Source organism: Ambystoma mexicanum, chromosome 5p (genome assembly GCF_040938575.1).
Source record: "Ambystoma mexicanum isolate Mex_15411 chromosome 5p, UKY_AmexF1_1, whole genome shotgun sequence".
In the NCBI taxonomy this organism is placed as follows: Eukaryota; Metazoa; Chordata; class Amphibia; order Caudata; family Ambystomatidae; genus Ambystoma; species Ambystoma mexicanum.
Genome location: NC_090930.1, coordinates 469,008,580 through 469,024,203, shown reverse-complemented (window position 1 = coordinate 469,024,203; position 15,624 = coordinate 469,008,580). Strand labels below are relative to the sequence as shown.

General features: G+C 45.9%; 1 protein-coding gene across 2 annotated transcripts in view; it reads right to left on the bottom strand.

Annotated features, from left to right (window-relative positions):
• LRCH2 (leucine rich repeats and calponin homology domain containing 2) overlaps window positions 1-15,624 on the bottom strand; it is a 2,196,342-nt gene that overhangs the window by 811,804 nt on the left and 1,368,914 nt on the right. For both annotated transcript variants that reach the window (XM_069612877.1, XM_069612878.1), the window contains one exon: window positions 1,131-1,179. In XM_069612877.1, coding sequence (XP_069468978.1) covers window positions 1,131-1,179 — 49 coding nt within the window. The remainder of the gene's footprint in view (window positions 1-1,130; window positions 1,180-15,624) is intronic.

Here is a 15,624-nt window from a genome sequence, read left to right as displayed (position 1 = left end):
CGACAACGGCGTCGATGGCGCCGACCTCTGTTTCGAAGGAGTTTTCGACGATGGCGTCGATGATGCTTTATCTCCCGATGGCTCGAGGCGCTTTCGGGTTGACTTTTCCGCCGGGTACTGCGACTCGCGGCGTTTAGATTTTTTGGGTTTTTTACCCGGGGTATCACCCTCAGCTGTCTTCGAGGGGGACGAGGCCGCTTTCTCGAAGACGCTTAGCATCTTTTTCCTGAATTCCTCCCACTCAGCTTGCGAGCTGCGTTTTGTGGGGCAATGAACTCTCTCAGGAGAACTCGACGAAGATGACGAAGGGGATCTCCTACGTCTCTTCTTCGAGTGTCTCGATGTCGACGAGTGGTGGGAGCCACTTCGTGATCTAGATCGAGAGTGTTTTTTATGGTGAGGAGACGAACGTCTCGACTCTACCGAAGAAGCTTTCGAGGAAGTTAAAGTTGACCTACCTCTCTCGAGCTTCCCCCTACGCTCCTTCAAGGCTTTCGCCGTCATGGAAAGGCATTCCTCACACTCCGAACTCTGGTGCGTGATTCCCAGACACCACAAACAGACCCTGTGAGGGTCCGTCAACGACATTTTCTTCCCGCAGTCTCGGCACTTTTTGAAACCGGACCGAGGGGTCGTCGGGTCGGAGGAGGATGCCATCGATATCGATGGTAAATAGTAGTTATTATATACGTTATCTTGACGAGAACTGAGCAACGGTGTTCCGAGGCACAACGAAGCGCGGAAAAACGGAACTGAGCAACGGACGCTGCGCGCGGCCTTTATAGGCAGGATGACGTCGACGTCGGCACGGAGGCCGTCGAGGGTCATCGACTCGGCGATCATCGACGCGCAGCGCCCTCTGGCGAAAAAAAAAAAAATTTTCCGAGGCCAGCAAAGCTGAAGGATTTCTATCTATCTAAGATAAGGAATACGTCGGAGGACACAATCCCTTCGAAATGTACACTTGGAGAACTAAACATAGATAAGAAAATGGAAACCAGCTTAATATTAAACAAGTAATACAAAAGAAAAAACAAGGCAATTTTTTTTTTGATCAGCCTTTCCGTTACAGCTATGAATTAGACATTTGATGTTACATCAGAAAAACGTTTATGTTTTATACAACTTACCTGCCAGCTGCATGGAGACAAGGGTGAATTCATGTCATCTGCCAATATGCTTAAGAGAAAAAAGTTGTAAAATCATAAAATGTATTTTAACTTCATGTAATGAACACAAACAGATTAAACCTTTTAACATGTAGCATGTATTGTCACTTAAAGGAATTCACTTTACATATACAATGGAAAAAATAAATACATTGTGCTAAACTGTAACTTTACTTGCATAAGGCAGCCAAGTTTTTCATGTTAAAGCACTTTTATTAGGATTATTGCTTTGGATTAATGGGTGTTTGTTTTTAATCACTCTAAATGCAGAGGTTATTTCAAACTGTCACTAGGACATGGGTCTGCAACCTCTGGCTCTCCTGATGTGTTTAACTACAACTCCCATTGTGATGAACTGCCATCTGGCAATGGTATAGAAGCTCTGGCTTTTTGAAAAAAAAAATATAACAAGCTTTATTTATCATGTTATCATTTAAAATAGCCTAATGTGCTCCATAGTTAGTAGTGGCCAGAGTCTCGCCCACCACTGAGCCACAAGTGGGCTTCCAGGTTGCTTCCAAGCAGCCACGAGAGTGATTCTGGCCGCCAGGAGGAGTTAGGCAATAACTCTCGCTCTCGGCCGTCCCATGGGGTAATACCCCTCTCCATGAGTGTCACCCAGTATCACTAACTTTGGATCCCATGGCAGTGCCACCCAAGTGATATCTTCAATATATGAAATAATGTGTTCCAATTAACCTGTGAGACTTTACATTTCCACCGTAGGTGCCCTACTGTGCCCTTTCCCTGCATCCCCTCCAGCAGGAATGCGGTATACCCGCCTTCTTTCCATGAAGTCTAGTCAGCAACTGAATTTTGTATCCTCATTCCTTAATACTCGTGTATGGAGATGCTTTGTGTGCCCTATCCCAAATATGAGCCCATGAAGCGGGTTGTATGTCCACTCCCAAGTCCTCTTACCATTTTTGCATATATGGTAAGGGGTCAGTTTTCTGTCAGATCCAGGAGTCTGCAACATTTAGATGTATGACTTTTTGATAGTTCTTATAAGAAGGTTAATTCTAGACCCCTGGGTCCGTCGTGCCCCCATCCCTTATCTCCCCATTAGAGATGCGATTACAAATTTGTATGAAGCGAAACCGCTCTTTCTCCCCTAAATTATTATTCAAATGTAAGGGGTTCGAGTCAGTATAAAAGGTGTGCCAATCTAAGTTTCCCATGTGATTCCCAAGCACTAAAAGCACATTTTGTCATTCCTGAGCTTAATCCATGGTTTGAGAAGATGGAGCCCCATACCTCCTGGGATCCTTATCATTCGGTTTCCCAATTCACAATAAGTGAGGGGAGCCTTTGTGGTAATCAATAATGGACCACCCTTTTTCCAACGGTGGGGGGCAAAACAGCAAGTTATCCAATGGAATGGTAGTCTTTTGCTATTCCAACTGCACCCATTTTTTCAGACTTGCAGCGGGCCAATCTAAAAGCATTACAATTTGGGCAACAACCAGGTATCGTTTGAATGATAGGACACCCAGGCCACCCTGCCAAGGTGAGCATAAAAGAGTGTCTATTAATGCATGTTTTTTTCCCCCTCATATAAAGGGCCAGCTCCCTGCAATTGAGCAATGGGGCGCAAGGGTATCTTTACCAGTAAATTAAATGTTACTCACCGGAATGAGTAACATACTCCTAGTCCATAGTCCCCTTTCCTCCATCCTGTATGGGCGTCCCTTGCAAGCGACAGGAACGGAACCCTTTTTCACCAGAAAAATCACGTTCTCTTTATATTTGTATGTGCACGGGGGCGCGGGCCTATGAGCGTGGGCTCCCTTAACCCTGTCCACCGGCACGCCTCCTCAGTCTCCTTTGACGCATCGGCTGTATTATGTTGAACATCATAGCTGCTCTTATTTTAGCAGAAGAGTGATGGGACGTATAAAACGGACTATGGACTAGGAGTACGTTAGTCACTCTGGTGAGTTACACTTAATTACTGCTATGTCCCATCCCCTTTCCTCCATCCTGTATGGGCGATTACCATGAATACAACCGCCCTGGGGAGGAGAGCTGCCCCTCTAAGCAAAAAGATTACACAGGATTGCTTGGCCGAATGCTGCATCAGCCCTGGCACTGGTATCCAGGCAGTAATGTTTGCAAAAAGCCGATGGGGTGGCACATGTCACTGCCCTGCTAATCACCTGCCATGGTACATGGCGCATGAAAAGGCGACCGCCTGCCTTGGCCCCGTGCATGCATGCCCCTTGGCGGATCCTTGTGCTGCACCTTGTATGCTTCCTGGATCGCTGCTCTCATCCATCTTGCTATGAAAGCTTTGGATGCTTGGTGACCTGGCTTTGAGCTGCCGATAGGGACAAAAAAGGCCTCCATCTTGCAGAATCTCTTAGTTCTGTACAGATAGAATTTTACTGCTCCTTTGACATCTAGGCAGTGAAGAGTCTTTTCTGCCTCTTCCTTGGGTTCTGGGAAGAAAGTTGGGAGCACAATCACCTCATTAATATGGAAAGAGGAAACCACCTTCGTAAGGAACTTGAGGTGCGTACAGAGCACAACACTGTGCCGATGAAACCTTGTATAGGGCTCTGAGGGCACTAGGGCCTTGAACTCGCTGACCCTGCGCGCTGAACTGATTCTGACTAGGAGCGCTGTCTTTAGAGTATCCAGTCTGATATCTACAGTGGCCATGGGCTCGAAAGGTTTGTGCACCAGGGCACTGAGCATGATGTGAAGATCCCAGATGTGGTGAAGGGGATACAGTCTGGTAGGACCTTTTAAATGCCTTTTTATGACCGGATTGGCCTTAGAGAAAGTACATTTGTCCGAGTTCCTGTATACGCCAATAGCCGCAAGGTAAGTCCAGCAGGTGTCCACCTGGACCCCTGATCTAGCTAAGTGGGCTGAAAAGGATAAGACATGGTCCGGAGTGCAAGCCAGTGGATCCACACCATTTTCCTTGCACCATAGGCAGAACCTGGTCCATTTGCTTTTGTACTGCTTTCATGTAGATAAACGTCTTGCAATCTGTATGATTTCCAGGTTGTCTCGAGATTACTGGAGATGTTGAAGAGTTACCTGCTCAGGTGTCCGGGTGCTAGGGCTAGCCTCTCTGGATAGGGATGCAGGACTGTCCACCCTTGTTGTATTTTTGTATTTATTTATTTATAATGCGCACCAAACCCAGGGGTAGCCAGGCGCAAAGGCAGCAAGAGGGTTGCAAAACTTAGTTACATACAGTAGGGTGGGGTCCAGCTGCAGTTACAGTGCCGGACGTATCACGCCAAATAGGAAGGGTAGGACATAAACACTATAGGCAGTACTATATACATATTTACATTCAATGAGGTAAGGAGCCACATGGTAGTGGCGCATCTAGGCATCGGAAGGTTGTGCTAGAAGGGGATCCTTCCCGAGCGAGATGGGCATTTCTGGCTGGGCTGACATCTGACAAAGTTTGGAGAACCGAGGCACAACCACTGGGATTGCTTGATCTTGCTCACTACCCTGTGCATTAGCCGTATGGGGTAATGCATGTGCCCACATCCCGTCACAGGGTATCTGAAGTGCATCCCAGAGGGAGGCACCCCCCCTTCTGCCCCAGGATGCATACTGTTGACAAGTCCGGTTGCTCTCTGTCGCAAGCAGGTCTAGGTCCGGGAAACCCCATTTGTTGAAAACTGCCTGGAGGACTATCACATTCAACTGCCACTATAATTGTCGGAACCCAATCGGCCGAGACTGTCCACCTCCAGATTGGACACTCCCAGCAGATGGATTGCTGCAATACCTCCTGAGCAATTGCCAATGCCCAGATGTCCAGGGTCAACCGACACAGCGGAGAGGATCTGGTGCACCCCTGCTTGTTCAGGTAGTACATGCAGGGAGAGTTGTCTGTTTGGATACACACTGCAGGGCCTTTGATCACTGGAAGGAAAGACTTGAGTGCGAACCAGATGGCCATCAATTCCAGTCAGTTCATGTGATTCTGCTGTTCAGTCGGAGACCACAGCCCATGCCCTGCCTGTGCCCACAAGGTGGCACCCCATCCCTGGAGAGAGGAGTCTGTAGTAATTATATGCTGTATTGGAGGCGTTCAAAACTGCCTGCCCTGCATGAGGTTCGCCTCCTGGCCCCAACATCTGAGGTCCTGCTGCAAGTGGGAGGGAATGGTGACCAGAGTCCCCTGATGACCCGTTTCCTGGTCCCAGGAAGCCGCAAAATGCAGCTGCAGACTCCTCATTCGGAGCCTAGTGTAGGGGATGGCGAGCAGGCAAGCCGCTAGCACTCCCAGCAGGAGTTGGTACCACCATGCTGCTACTGTTCTGCTGACAAAATGAGCTACCGAAGCCTTGATAGCCGCCACATTTTCCTTTGTAGGGAATACCTTATGCTTCTGCATATCCTATAGCAGTCCCAAGAACACCAAAGTTTGCATGGGGCAGAGTTGTGACTTCTTGTAGTTGATTGAAGCCCAGCTCAAAGAGTGTAGGCATAAGCCTGTCCACTGAGGCCCTGACCTGCTCCGGGGACATGCCTCTAACTAACCAGTCATCAAGGTACAGATATACATGCAGACCCTGCATCCTGAGGAGGGACATGACAGCGTTCATGAGTCTTGTGAACACAGGCTATTGATGGCGTGTAGAGGAATTCCAGAGGCAAGCCTGCAGCTCTTTTGGGTTGCGTTAGAGGAATTCCAGAGGCAAGCCTGCAGCTCTTTTGGGTTGCGTTCCTGCCTTGCAGCTTCAGTGGCCCTCGCGGCTTCCGCTCTTCCATTCATTGTCTCTCCGGGCGGTGTGGATGCTGCCTTTTGACACCTGCAAACAATCTAAACCTTCTCAACTGCTTCTGGCGTCCTCACAGCATGCCGTTCCTTGCAGTCCGCTCCTCTCGGTTCCTTTGGTGAGCCGGTTGGCTTCACAAACCTCACAGCAGCCCTACAGTCCCTCAGTCAACACTGAGAGGACTAAAGTTCTCCAGCCAGCGTCTCCTCGTCAGCTGGTCTGCCGGTTGTGATGAATTCTACGGAGTCAACACTGACCCCCCAGCCTAAAGTCTGCCATGTGGCCAGGGGAAGGCAGTCGCTACCTGATCCGGACCCTGGGGGAGGTATTCTGAGAGTGGATCACATGGGATGAGATGGCTGCCAGAAGACAATGGTGACTCCAACCAGAGAGAAGCAATATGCCTCTTTCTTGGGAGGAAGATACCTTAATTCCAGAGTTTTTATGGCCTGCTGTCATTATTCTGAACCATCTAATTGTAAAACTCTGAGGGCCATTTTGTTTAAACAAAACCCCATTCAGTCTTCATCTGTACATGGTAAAACTAGAACATATGAAACATCTGATGTTTATGGTGAATGTATTTTAAATGCAAATGTTCAACAATGCGACTTAAAACAGTTGAAACTTCGCGGGACTCCAGATCCCAGAAAGCCACAGGTACTGTGACAAGGAAGAGGAGCAAGGAGTTCATGTGAATGCTAAGAATACTTTGCATTCTAGTTGCCACAGACCTATTCAGCTGCGAGGGACATTTAAATTCACAGTTCTCCTGCAGCAAGAGGAATGGAGGAGAGAGAAGGAAGGCTGCAGATTGCCCCGAGTGGGAAGCAAGACCGCTGGCAGAGGAAGTCCTACGAAGATTTGTGTGGAGAACGGGGGACGTCTGCCAGAAGCAGATTGGCAGCGTGCATTACCGGAGAAGAGGAACTCCGGGGAAGAGAAAGTGAATGGTGCACAGCACGGCTGTCGGGGGGGGGGGGGGGTGGTACTGAAGAGCATGCACGGGTCCTGGCAGTGAAGATCACAAGAGCCGACACGGGAACTATTAAGACTGCCCAGAAGGGAAAGCTGGACCCTCGCGAGCCCATCACAGCAGCAGCACAGTGAACAGCTGAGTCAGACTAGATGTGATGGGGGCCCCGTAATGTGCGAACATATTAAAGCATGCTTGGAAAGCATTTTCAAATACCGACCAAATAGAACTGAAAAGAGAAGGCGAACATGGTACAATTCTCCTGGCATGAGATATCAGTTTGGGGAAACCTGGAACCAGCATTGCATACACCAAGAAAGATAGTGAGGGAAACAAAGAGGCAAGAGTTGTACAATTCTCCTGACATGAGATGTCAATTGGGGGAAACTTGGATCAAGCAATGGCGAGAGAGACAGAGAAAGGTTGACAAACAGAGCATGAAAAAACCTGCATATATGGGATGTCAGTATGGGGGGGCTTGGCACAAGTAACAACTGAAGTGAACAAAGTGGTGTTAATGAAGAAGTACAATTGTGTGATACTTTTTAAAATATATATTTTTTTATTAAAGAAGTAATGACAGCTTCAGTTACATTCTCAGCAAGTGTGTGCAATACAGCAATTCATCAAACATTACTTGGGTACAAAACATTTTAAAACATAAAATGTAAACCTAGAATATGAAACGTACAACTTAAACGTTCCGATCCAAGGTTCGGGGTTATGAAATTCTGCGCCCGTATACCCAACAGGTGTGTGCAGCCAAATCAGCAACAACAATGCAGATCAACAACTCTGTATCAAGCCCAATTTCTAGCATTTGACCCTGGATAGATCCGTTCCCTCGTGTCTCCCATTATGGTGGGCTTAAGTCAGGAGTATTCATCAGATCATTAAACATTTGCCCACGTCTATTCCCCTATCGTCCCCTCGGTCTGTTGTGGTCTGGTCCCTTAACTTCATCTCTGCCATCCCCCAACGTTATGCGTCTTTCATCCATAACTGGGTTGATGGCCCCCTGGGTTTTTCCACGAGATCGCAATCCTATGTTTGGCAAGAAGGCCACTATTTTCCTTTTGGTCTTGGTTCTTTTTCCTCCAGGTAGTAATGCCCATAAGCACATTTCTGGTGTGCAGATGCACTCATTATGGGCCCAGGTGTTGGTCCTACTCATTACTTCCTCCCAGAATATCCTGATCTTTGGGTAGTCACAAATCATATGCCAGAAACCCAGCAAGACCTTTTTAAATCTGGGGCAAGTATGTGCCTGTTGCGAGTTAATCATGTGGAGTCTGGATGGTGTCATATATACTCTGTGAATGCAATTGTACTGTATGAGCCTGAACCTGAGGTTTGACACCTTGTGAGTTTGTTCCCAGATCCTGGCCCACTGCTCTTCGTATAGGAGTGAATGTTGCAGTGGGACCTGATAAGAGTATCAGATGGCGAACCATTTTGGGAAGAGATAGTCCTGGCAGGAGAGTAAACCAGGATATCACGAGTTTTCAGTTGAGAGATTTTCTGGCAGGAGAGTGTGCCGGGAAGCTAACTTGTCAAGTGATGTGTTAAAGAAGGACTTGGCCATATTAAGTTGTTACAATTGAACATTTTGTTAACCAGAAACTTCGAAAAGACTTGCCTTTTGCCCAGGGATGTCATTTCACCAAAATGCTAGGGGTAGCGGAAGTGACAACACAGGACCCTTGACCCTCCTGTGTGGAAGTGATGTAATTTGACCCTGTCCCCAAGTGACATCACAGGAAGTGATGGAAACGACCTTCAGATTTTTTAGATGCATCTACCATCCGTGTTTCCAGGTGCTCTCATTTCAGCTAAATATAAGAAACGAGGCACATAGGGAGGCATGATTTGTCCACGATTACCCATTTGGGGAATGCCATTTTCCAGATTCAACGCGGGGTCTATATGTAAAACATACATAATGCAGTATTTCTAACAGGGTAATCAAAATCTGTAATGCAGGCTACAGCTAGTGTATGAAACCTCTATAGATCAATGAACACAGATGTACGCGTTATCCGTGGCTTTGCTGTGTTAAACAAGCCAAAAAAGCACTGACCTGGGGAGGCGTACATTGCTGTTTAACCAGGAGAAAAATGCTGCACGAGCAAGTCCTGAAAATTAAATCTTTGACCAGGATTTAGTATCAACAAAATGTCCTTGTTATAAATGTATATATGATTCAGATACCACTAAGGTAGAAGAAACCTATTAGACTGGTCTCCGTGCACAGAGGGGAGTGCGCATGATAATGTTATCTTTGCTGAAGTATAATACCTGGGAAGGTTTCTTTCAATATACCCAAGACCCCCCCCCAATAGTTTTTATTATTTAAGCGTAATACCGGGTGCCAGAGGACTTTAAATAAAACACCATTTAATGAAATGTAATGTAATATCATTGCTGCCCAAATAAATGTCTAGCACCACAGTTATTTAAAATTAAAAACACCCACGAGTTGCTTCTCACCCAGGGACTCACTGGCAGACTTCAAGACGCGCACTGCACACTACCCCTTTGTCAGACGCAGTGGTGCCCAATGGCGTAGCACAAAACTTGGCAGCTCCCCTGCAAGCCATGCTGTAGGGGCCCCCCCAAGCTCCTTAAAGCACAGAGCACGCCCCAAACACCATGGGCCGGTCCGGACCACCACGTGTGCGGAATGTCCATGATGATAATGCCGCTGCAGGGGCATGCACTAGTGAAAGTAAAAGAAGTAAATATGTTTTTCAATCAAAGCTTAAATCTTTAAAGTAACTGAGAGAAGTGGCCGGCGCCTGGTCCACAAATAAACCAGCCACCAGTGGTGGCCGGTGAGTTGTTTTTTTGGAGGGTGTAAATATTTGCCACAAGTATGTGATCGCGACTGGAGCGAGGGAGCCTGAACTAATGAAAATGGGTTGTGGGGGACCGGGGGGATTCTTCTCCCTCCCCAGAGTAAATGTTTTGAATAATGTGATAAAATGGTGGATTACAAAGCACACTTTCTGGGAAAGTTTGGGTAAAAGGCCAACAATGTGGGTCAAAGGCCAACAGTCAGTTTTGTAGGGTGTAGGGTAAATCATAAAAAAAAGTACAATAGATGCAAGTCACCAAAAGTGCACAGGGCATTTCCCAATGCATTATCATGCCAGTCCCTGCAATAAATGCCAGTATAAAAAACATTTCCATGCTGGCTCCACCAACATATGCTAGTATTCCCCTATAAGACCATAGTCATGTTGGCTTTAAAACGTTTTTCTATAGTATCATTACTGGCATTGGGCACAAAACTGGCTCTGCCAATATATGCCAGTACTCCTATGTAAGTACATACAACCGTTGGTTTGGCCATTAAAAGTGACATGTCACATTAGGAAAACCTGTCCAAACTGCTTTCAACGTTAACCAGTCTAGACCCATAAGAACACTTATCTTGCTTGATTCATCATAGATGCTCAGCTAATAAAGTCATGCTACAGTGAAGAATATACAGCCCGCTACGCCAAAACATCAGTCTAGTGAGGTAACACAACTTATCATGCTTGCTTTTTTAAAGATGCCAAGTAATAAATGTCATGCCACAGTAAGCAATGGCTAGACTGACTGCACCAAAATGCCAGTCTAGCCAGGGAATGGCAGACATGAACTTGCCTTTGCCCAAAAATACAAGTAAAACATGCAAACTCAATAAAGGATGTGGCAAAAATACTCCAGTGATCTCTAGTCTCCCAGGGCCTTACACATACATGCATCCCCTTTCACGCACCGGTCACTCATCCATACATCTCCTCTCGCACTCGTTCACACTGGATTCAACACACAGGCACACACCAAACCCCACCCAGAACATTCAAACCCACACTACCACATGTATGCTCGTTCACCAAACAGTCACTCACTCAAAACTTCACTTACATGCACTCATTGCAGTCTCTACACCGGCATACACCCACCCAAACAGCACATTCAAAACACGCCATCACATTCATACTCACTCACCCACCGCTTACTCAATCATACACCTTTTCTTACCTCCACCCATTGCATTTTCTACACAGGCGCTGCACAAAGAACATTCAAAAACACACCATCACGATCATACTCATTCACCCACCAGTCACTCACACACACATTCTCTTACATCTGCTCATTGCATTCCCTACACAGGCACACACCCATCCACTCATTGCATTCTCTGCACAGGCACACACCTACCCACCCACCCAGAACATTCAAGACAGACACCACATCACTTCTCATTCTCCCACCAGTCACTCACACTTTCTCTTGCATCCACTCATTACGTTCTCTATATAGGGACACACCCACTCACACAGAACATTTAAAAACACACATTATATCACTTCTCATTCACCCACCAGTCACTCACACCTTCTCTTCCATCGACTCATTGCATTCTCTACACAGGCACACACCCAGCCACCCACGCAGAACATTCAAAAACACACATCACATCACTACTCATTCCCCCACCATTCACATACATACATCCGACACGCACTTCACACATGCAAAACACACATCATATTTTTTTTTAAAAGCCTTCTCATCTTTTTCTTGCAGCTTCGGTCCGTCCTTCCCAGCCCCCTCGGCTCCTCCGTGCTGCTCACAAACAGGAACCAGGAAGCTGCGAGAGCTTCCTGCTTCCAGTATGTGAGCTGCAAGGAATCCGAGGGAGAAGGGGTTAGAGCTGAATTTGGCATGTGACATGTGCCACACGTCACAGTCAGCTCCAAACCCTACTGTGTGCCTCCCCGGCCCAGCCTTCATCCTGATGGTTGAGGACTGGGCCGGGGACCCACCAGACCTGGTGTGGTAGGTCCCCCCGTGCCACGGGAGAGTCGGCTACACCAGGAGCATCTGGGGGTTTTTAGGGCAAAAAAAAAAGGTTTTTGTTTTCTTCAAATTGTTTCTTTTTTCTTTTTAAATTTGGGGTTGCAAAGGAGTCCGCAGTTGCGACCCCTGGTGACCCCCAAATGACATCCCTCCTTTTGCCATACTTGAATCACTATTGGAGAAAAAGATATGGGTTTAGCCATCCTAATAACTAGGAAAGACTTTCCTTTGCCATATTTCAATAAGTGTTGTGGAATGGACATTTTGTTTTGCCATACTGAAATACTAGACAAGACTTTCTCTTTGCTATATTCCACCCATTGCTGTGTAAGAAACATTTGTTTTGCCATCTTGTGGAAATTATTAGGTAAAATAGACATTTGTGTTGTTTTCAAGAGGCTGGTCTTGACACTGAACTTTGTGAAAAATCTTCCTGAAACAATGCAGGGGAAGGTAACTAACCCCTGGACACAAGGACTGTTTTGGTTAAAGCCATATGTTTGAGTTTTTGCACAACTGTGTTGAGGTGAACTTTGAAACATCTACCTTACACCGTTTGCTTGAGGGTCAGATTTAGTTTGGACTATGTGAGTAACCTGAGGGTATTCTCACTCCTCGCCTCCTTGGATCCTCTGTTCAGGTGGCCAGGGAAAATCCATCACTCTTGGATCCTGAGCATGGGGCAGAGAAGTGAGGGAGGATCACCTGGGTGGAGGGTCCTTGGGGACTGGGAGTAGGGTACCCTTGGCCGAGAAAAAGGTATACCCCTTTTGTTATTGACAACCAGCCCAACCCATCTCCAGCCTTCATGGGCTGTTATAAGCCAGTTCCCTTCATTCCTTCACATATGACATGTGACAATACTGTGACGAAGAAGAGGCAACCAAAAGCAACAAAGACTACACTCTTACCACTTTGGTACTGGGACGAGGAAGATGCCTGCTAAGAGATGTGAGGGTCAGGCATGTCCCGTTGATTGTGGTCAGGCCGGGTTAATTGGATTTCTACACCGGCAGCCTTTCAAGGGGCTGCAGGTGTAAAAAAGGGAGACTAGCCCAGCAGCAAAGAGAGCCACTAGGAGAGCAAAATGTGGCTGAGCAGCAGGAGAAGCAGCAAGAAGGCCAGTGCAACTATCAGGGAATCGTAGGAGCTGAGGCTCTGTAGAGAAGACTGAATGTTGTGAGGGGAGCTGTGTGGAGAGGCTGCCCTTGTGCTCAAGATGCTAGTTCTCCTGTGTTCAGAGATCAACAGGAGTGCTTTTCAAGTCAGGAGTTGGACCCCTAACTTGAAAAGCAGAAGCATGTGTGTTCCAGGCTGCTGGGAAAACTGTGAACGTGACCACTGAGTTTCTAATAAGGGAGCAACACGGTGCGCAAGCGTTTGAACTTTTCTAAAGGAATACTTTGTATCAGAGTGTTCGCGTGTATACACGTTTTCAAAGGTCTCAGAGTTAAACCTATGTCAACCATTGAACTTTCAGTAATACTTTGTATTGGAGTGGTCGTGCGTTGAAGAAAAGCACATTTTCTAAAGCCTATGAGTGCTTGGCATTCTGTTTGAAGCAAACTAAAAGAATATTCAGAAGCAGGTTGAGTTGAAAGTTTGTTTTGAGTACAACACATGCATATTAAATACCGAACTGAATGAAAAATGTACAAGTAAGCAGACTTACATATTGAATTTAAAAGTGAATGGAACGTTAATGTCAAGTAAAAAACTATATGCTGAATTCTAAAAGGAACGCAATTTTAAATCTAAGTAAAGTCATTATCTGCTGAATTCTAAAGTAAATGGAACTTTAACAATGAACTTTAAATCCAAGCAAAACCAGTGTATGCTGAACTCTAAAGTGAATACAACTTTCACATGGAATCACAGAGGGGCATACTGAATACCAAATTGTGTGAAAACAACCCATAACAGAAATACACCTTGAAAGCAGAATTGTAACCCTGAAGTTTAAACCTGATGTTGGGAAGGAACTAGGGTCCTCCCGCACCCCCAAGCACTTTAGAAAAATTCAAGGCCTCTTTTAGGCGCTATAGGGACTGGGAAGGCTCTCTCATGCAGATAATACTCACATAAACAGACATGGGCAGGCACTGAAGAAGGACATGGGCAGACACTGAAGAAGGCAGTTATTGTTTAAATATAAGGCACAATTAACTATTAGCTGGATATATTTGTAAAAATATTAGTACGGTAAAAATTCAAACTACCCCTCCCTTCCCGGAAAGAATGCAGCTTGTGCTCAAAATGAACTACAGGCATCCATGGTGTTCACTAGCACTGGCAGCATGAATTCACACTCACCAGCTGTCTACTGTCTGTCAAAGGGCCCATGCATGCTAAAATGGGATTTACATGCTCGAAAATGCAGAAATGGGACTGATTATGAGTATTAAGGGTGGGGGGAACCTACAGGGCTCAGGCAACATGAGTAAAATGAGTGAAATATGGATGGAAGGAATGAAAATTGTTTATAAATGTTTAGGTTTTCCTGGGGCTAGGCCTCACGGTTTGTAAAGGTCTGCATAGCTACAGTGTGTTTCTATGTAAGGTAGCAAAATGTAGAGCAGCATGTTCTGATAGAAACCACTGACGATGAAGAAAGGAAGTCTTTGCAGAATCCCTTGTATGGAAGCAGGATGGATTGGGATGAAGCCAGGGCCTGTATCCAGTGACGCTACTACAGCAAGACCGGGCTATATAAACCCCTGCCTGGGACCACTGTGGCACGAGAAAGGAACGGAAGAGGGACAGAAGAAGACACTTCAGGCAGCAGAGTTCTTTGCTACCATACTCATTTTGTAAGATTAAACTTGTTATGCTTACAAGATAGACTCTTTGCCTTATTTCACTAGAGGGGTGTATTTATTCTGGTGTGAGCATAATTAGGGGCACCCTTACAATTAGGGACACCCTTACACTAACACAGTTAAGATATTTACATGAAAACCAACCAGAATTAGAGGGTGCAGGTGTGGCAAAGAGCTAAGAAGACAAAGGATATTTTGTGGTACTGAAACTGAGTCTTGGAGAAGGAAACCCTGAGACTTGAAACATTTACTGCCTTGAGGACAAAGTCTCAAGGTGCTTTTGTGTTTGGAACTGTGTTGCATGGAACTTGGGGAAGGGACCCCCAAGTATTGGGTAAAACTATCATCTTGAACTTAACTTTGAGACTTTTGTTGGAACTGTTTTATACTTGGGAAACAGAGCTGGAAGAAAGCTGCGAGCTGGAAGAAGCTAAGTACTTTATGTTGGACACTGTTTCTTTTGGTTGCTGACATCCATACACATTGTATAGACTAATTGTGAGGGAAAGTACACGTTTTGGACAAAGTCAGATTCTTCAGTTGAACTCAGACTATCCTTAGTTTCATTTAGGTAGGGAAATCCCACCTTAACATAGGGCAAGTTAGGCCTTTTTCCATCCTGACATATCAGTTAGTAAAGTGTTTTATTTCAAATTCTGAATGTGTTGTCTGTGTCTTGCTTCATGATGCCTTCACAACACAAGGTCAGCCTGTTTTAGTATTGGTTTCATAGGAAGGAACATTCACATTAGGATAGGGAAAGTTAGGCCTTTATCCGAACCCCTGTCTGCGCATAAAATGTCTAATGTTGAGAACAATACCACTTTGTGTCCGCCTCTCATTTCTGACCCCTGTGCAGGCATCATGAAGCAAGACACAGACAACAGATTCAAATTTCAAAAAGAGGTAGTGCTATTAACGTAAATGCCAGGATGCCAGGATGGTTGAAGGCCTAACTTGCTCTATACTAAGGTGGGATTTCCCTACCTAAAGAAACTAATGAAAGGCAGTGTCAGTAAATTCAACTTAAAGGTCAGTCT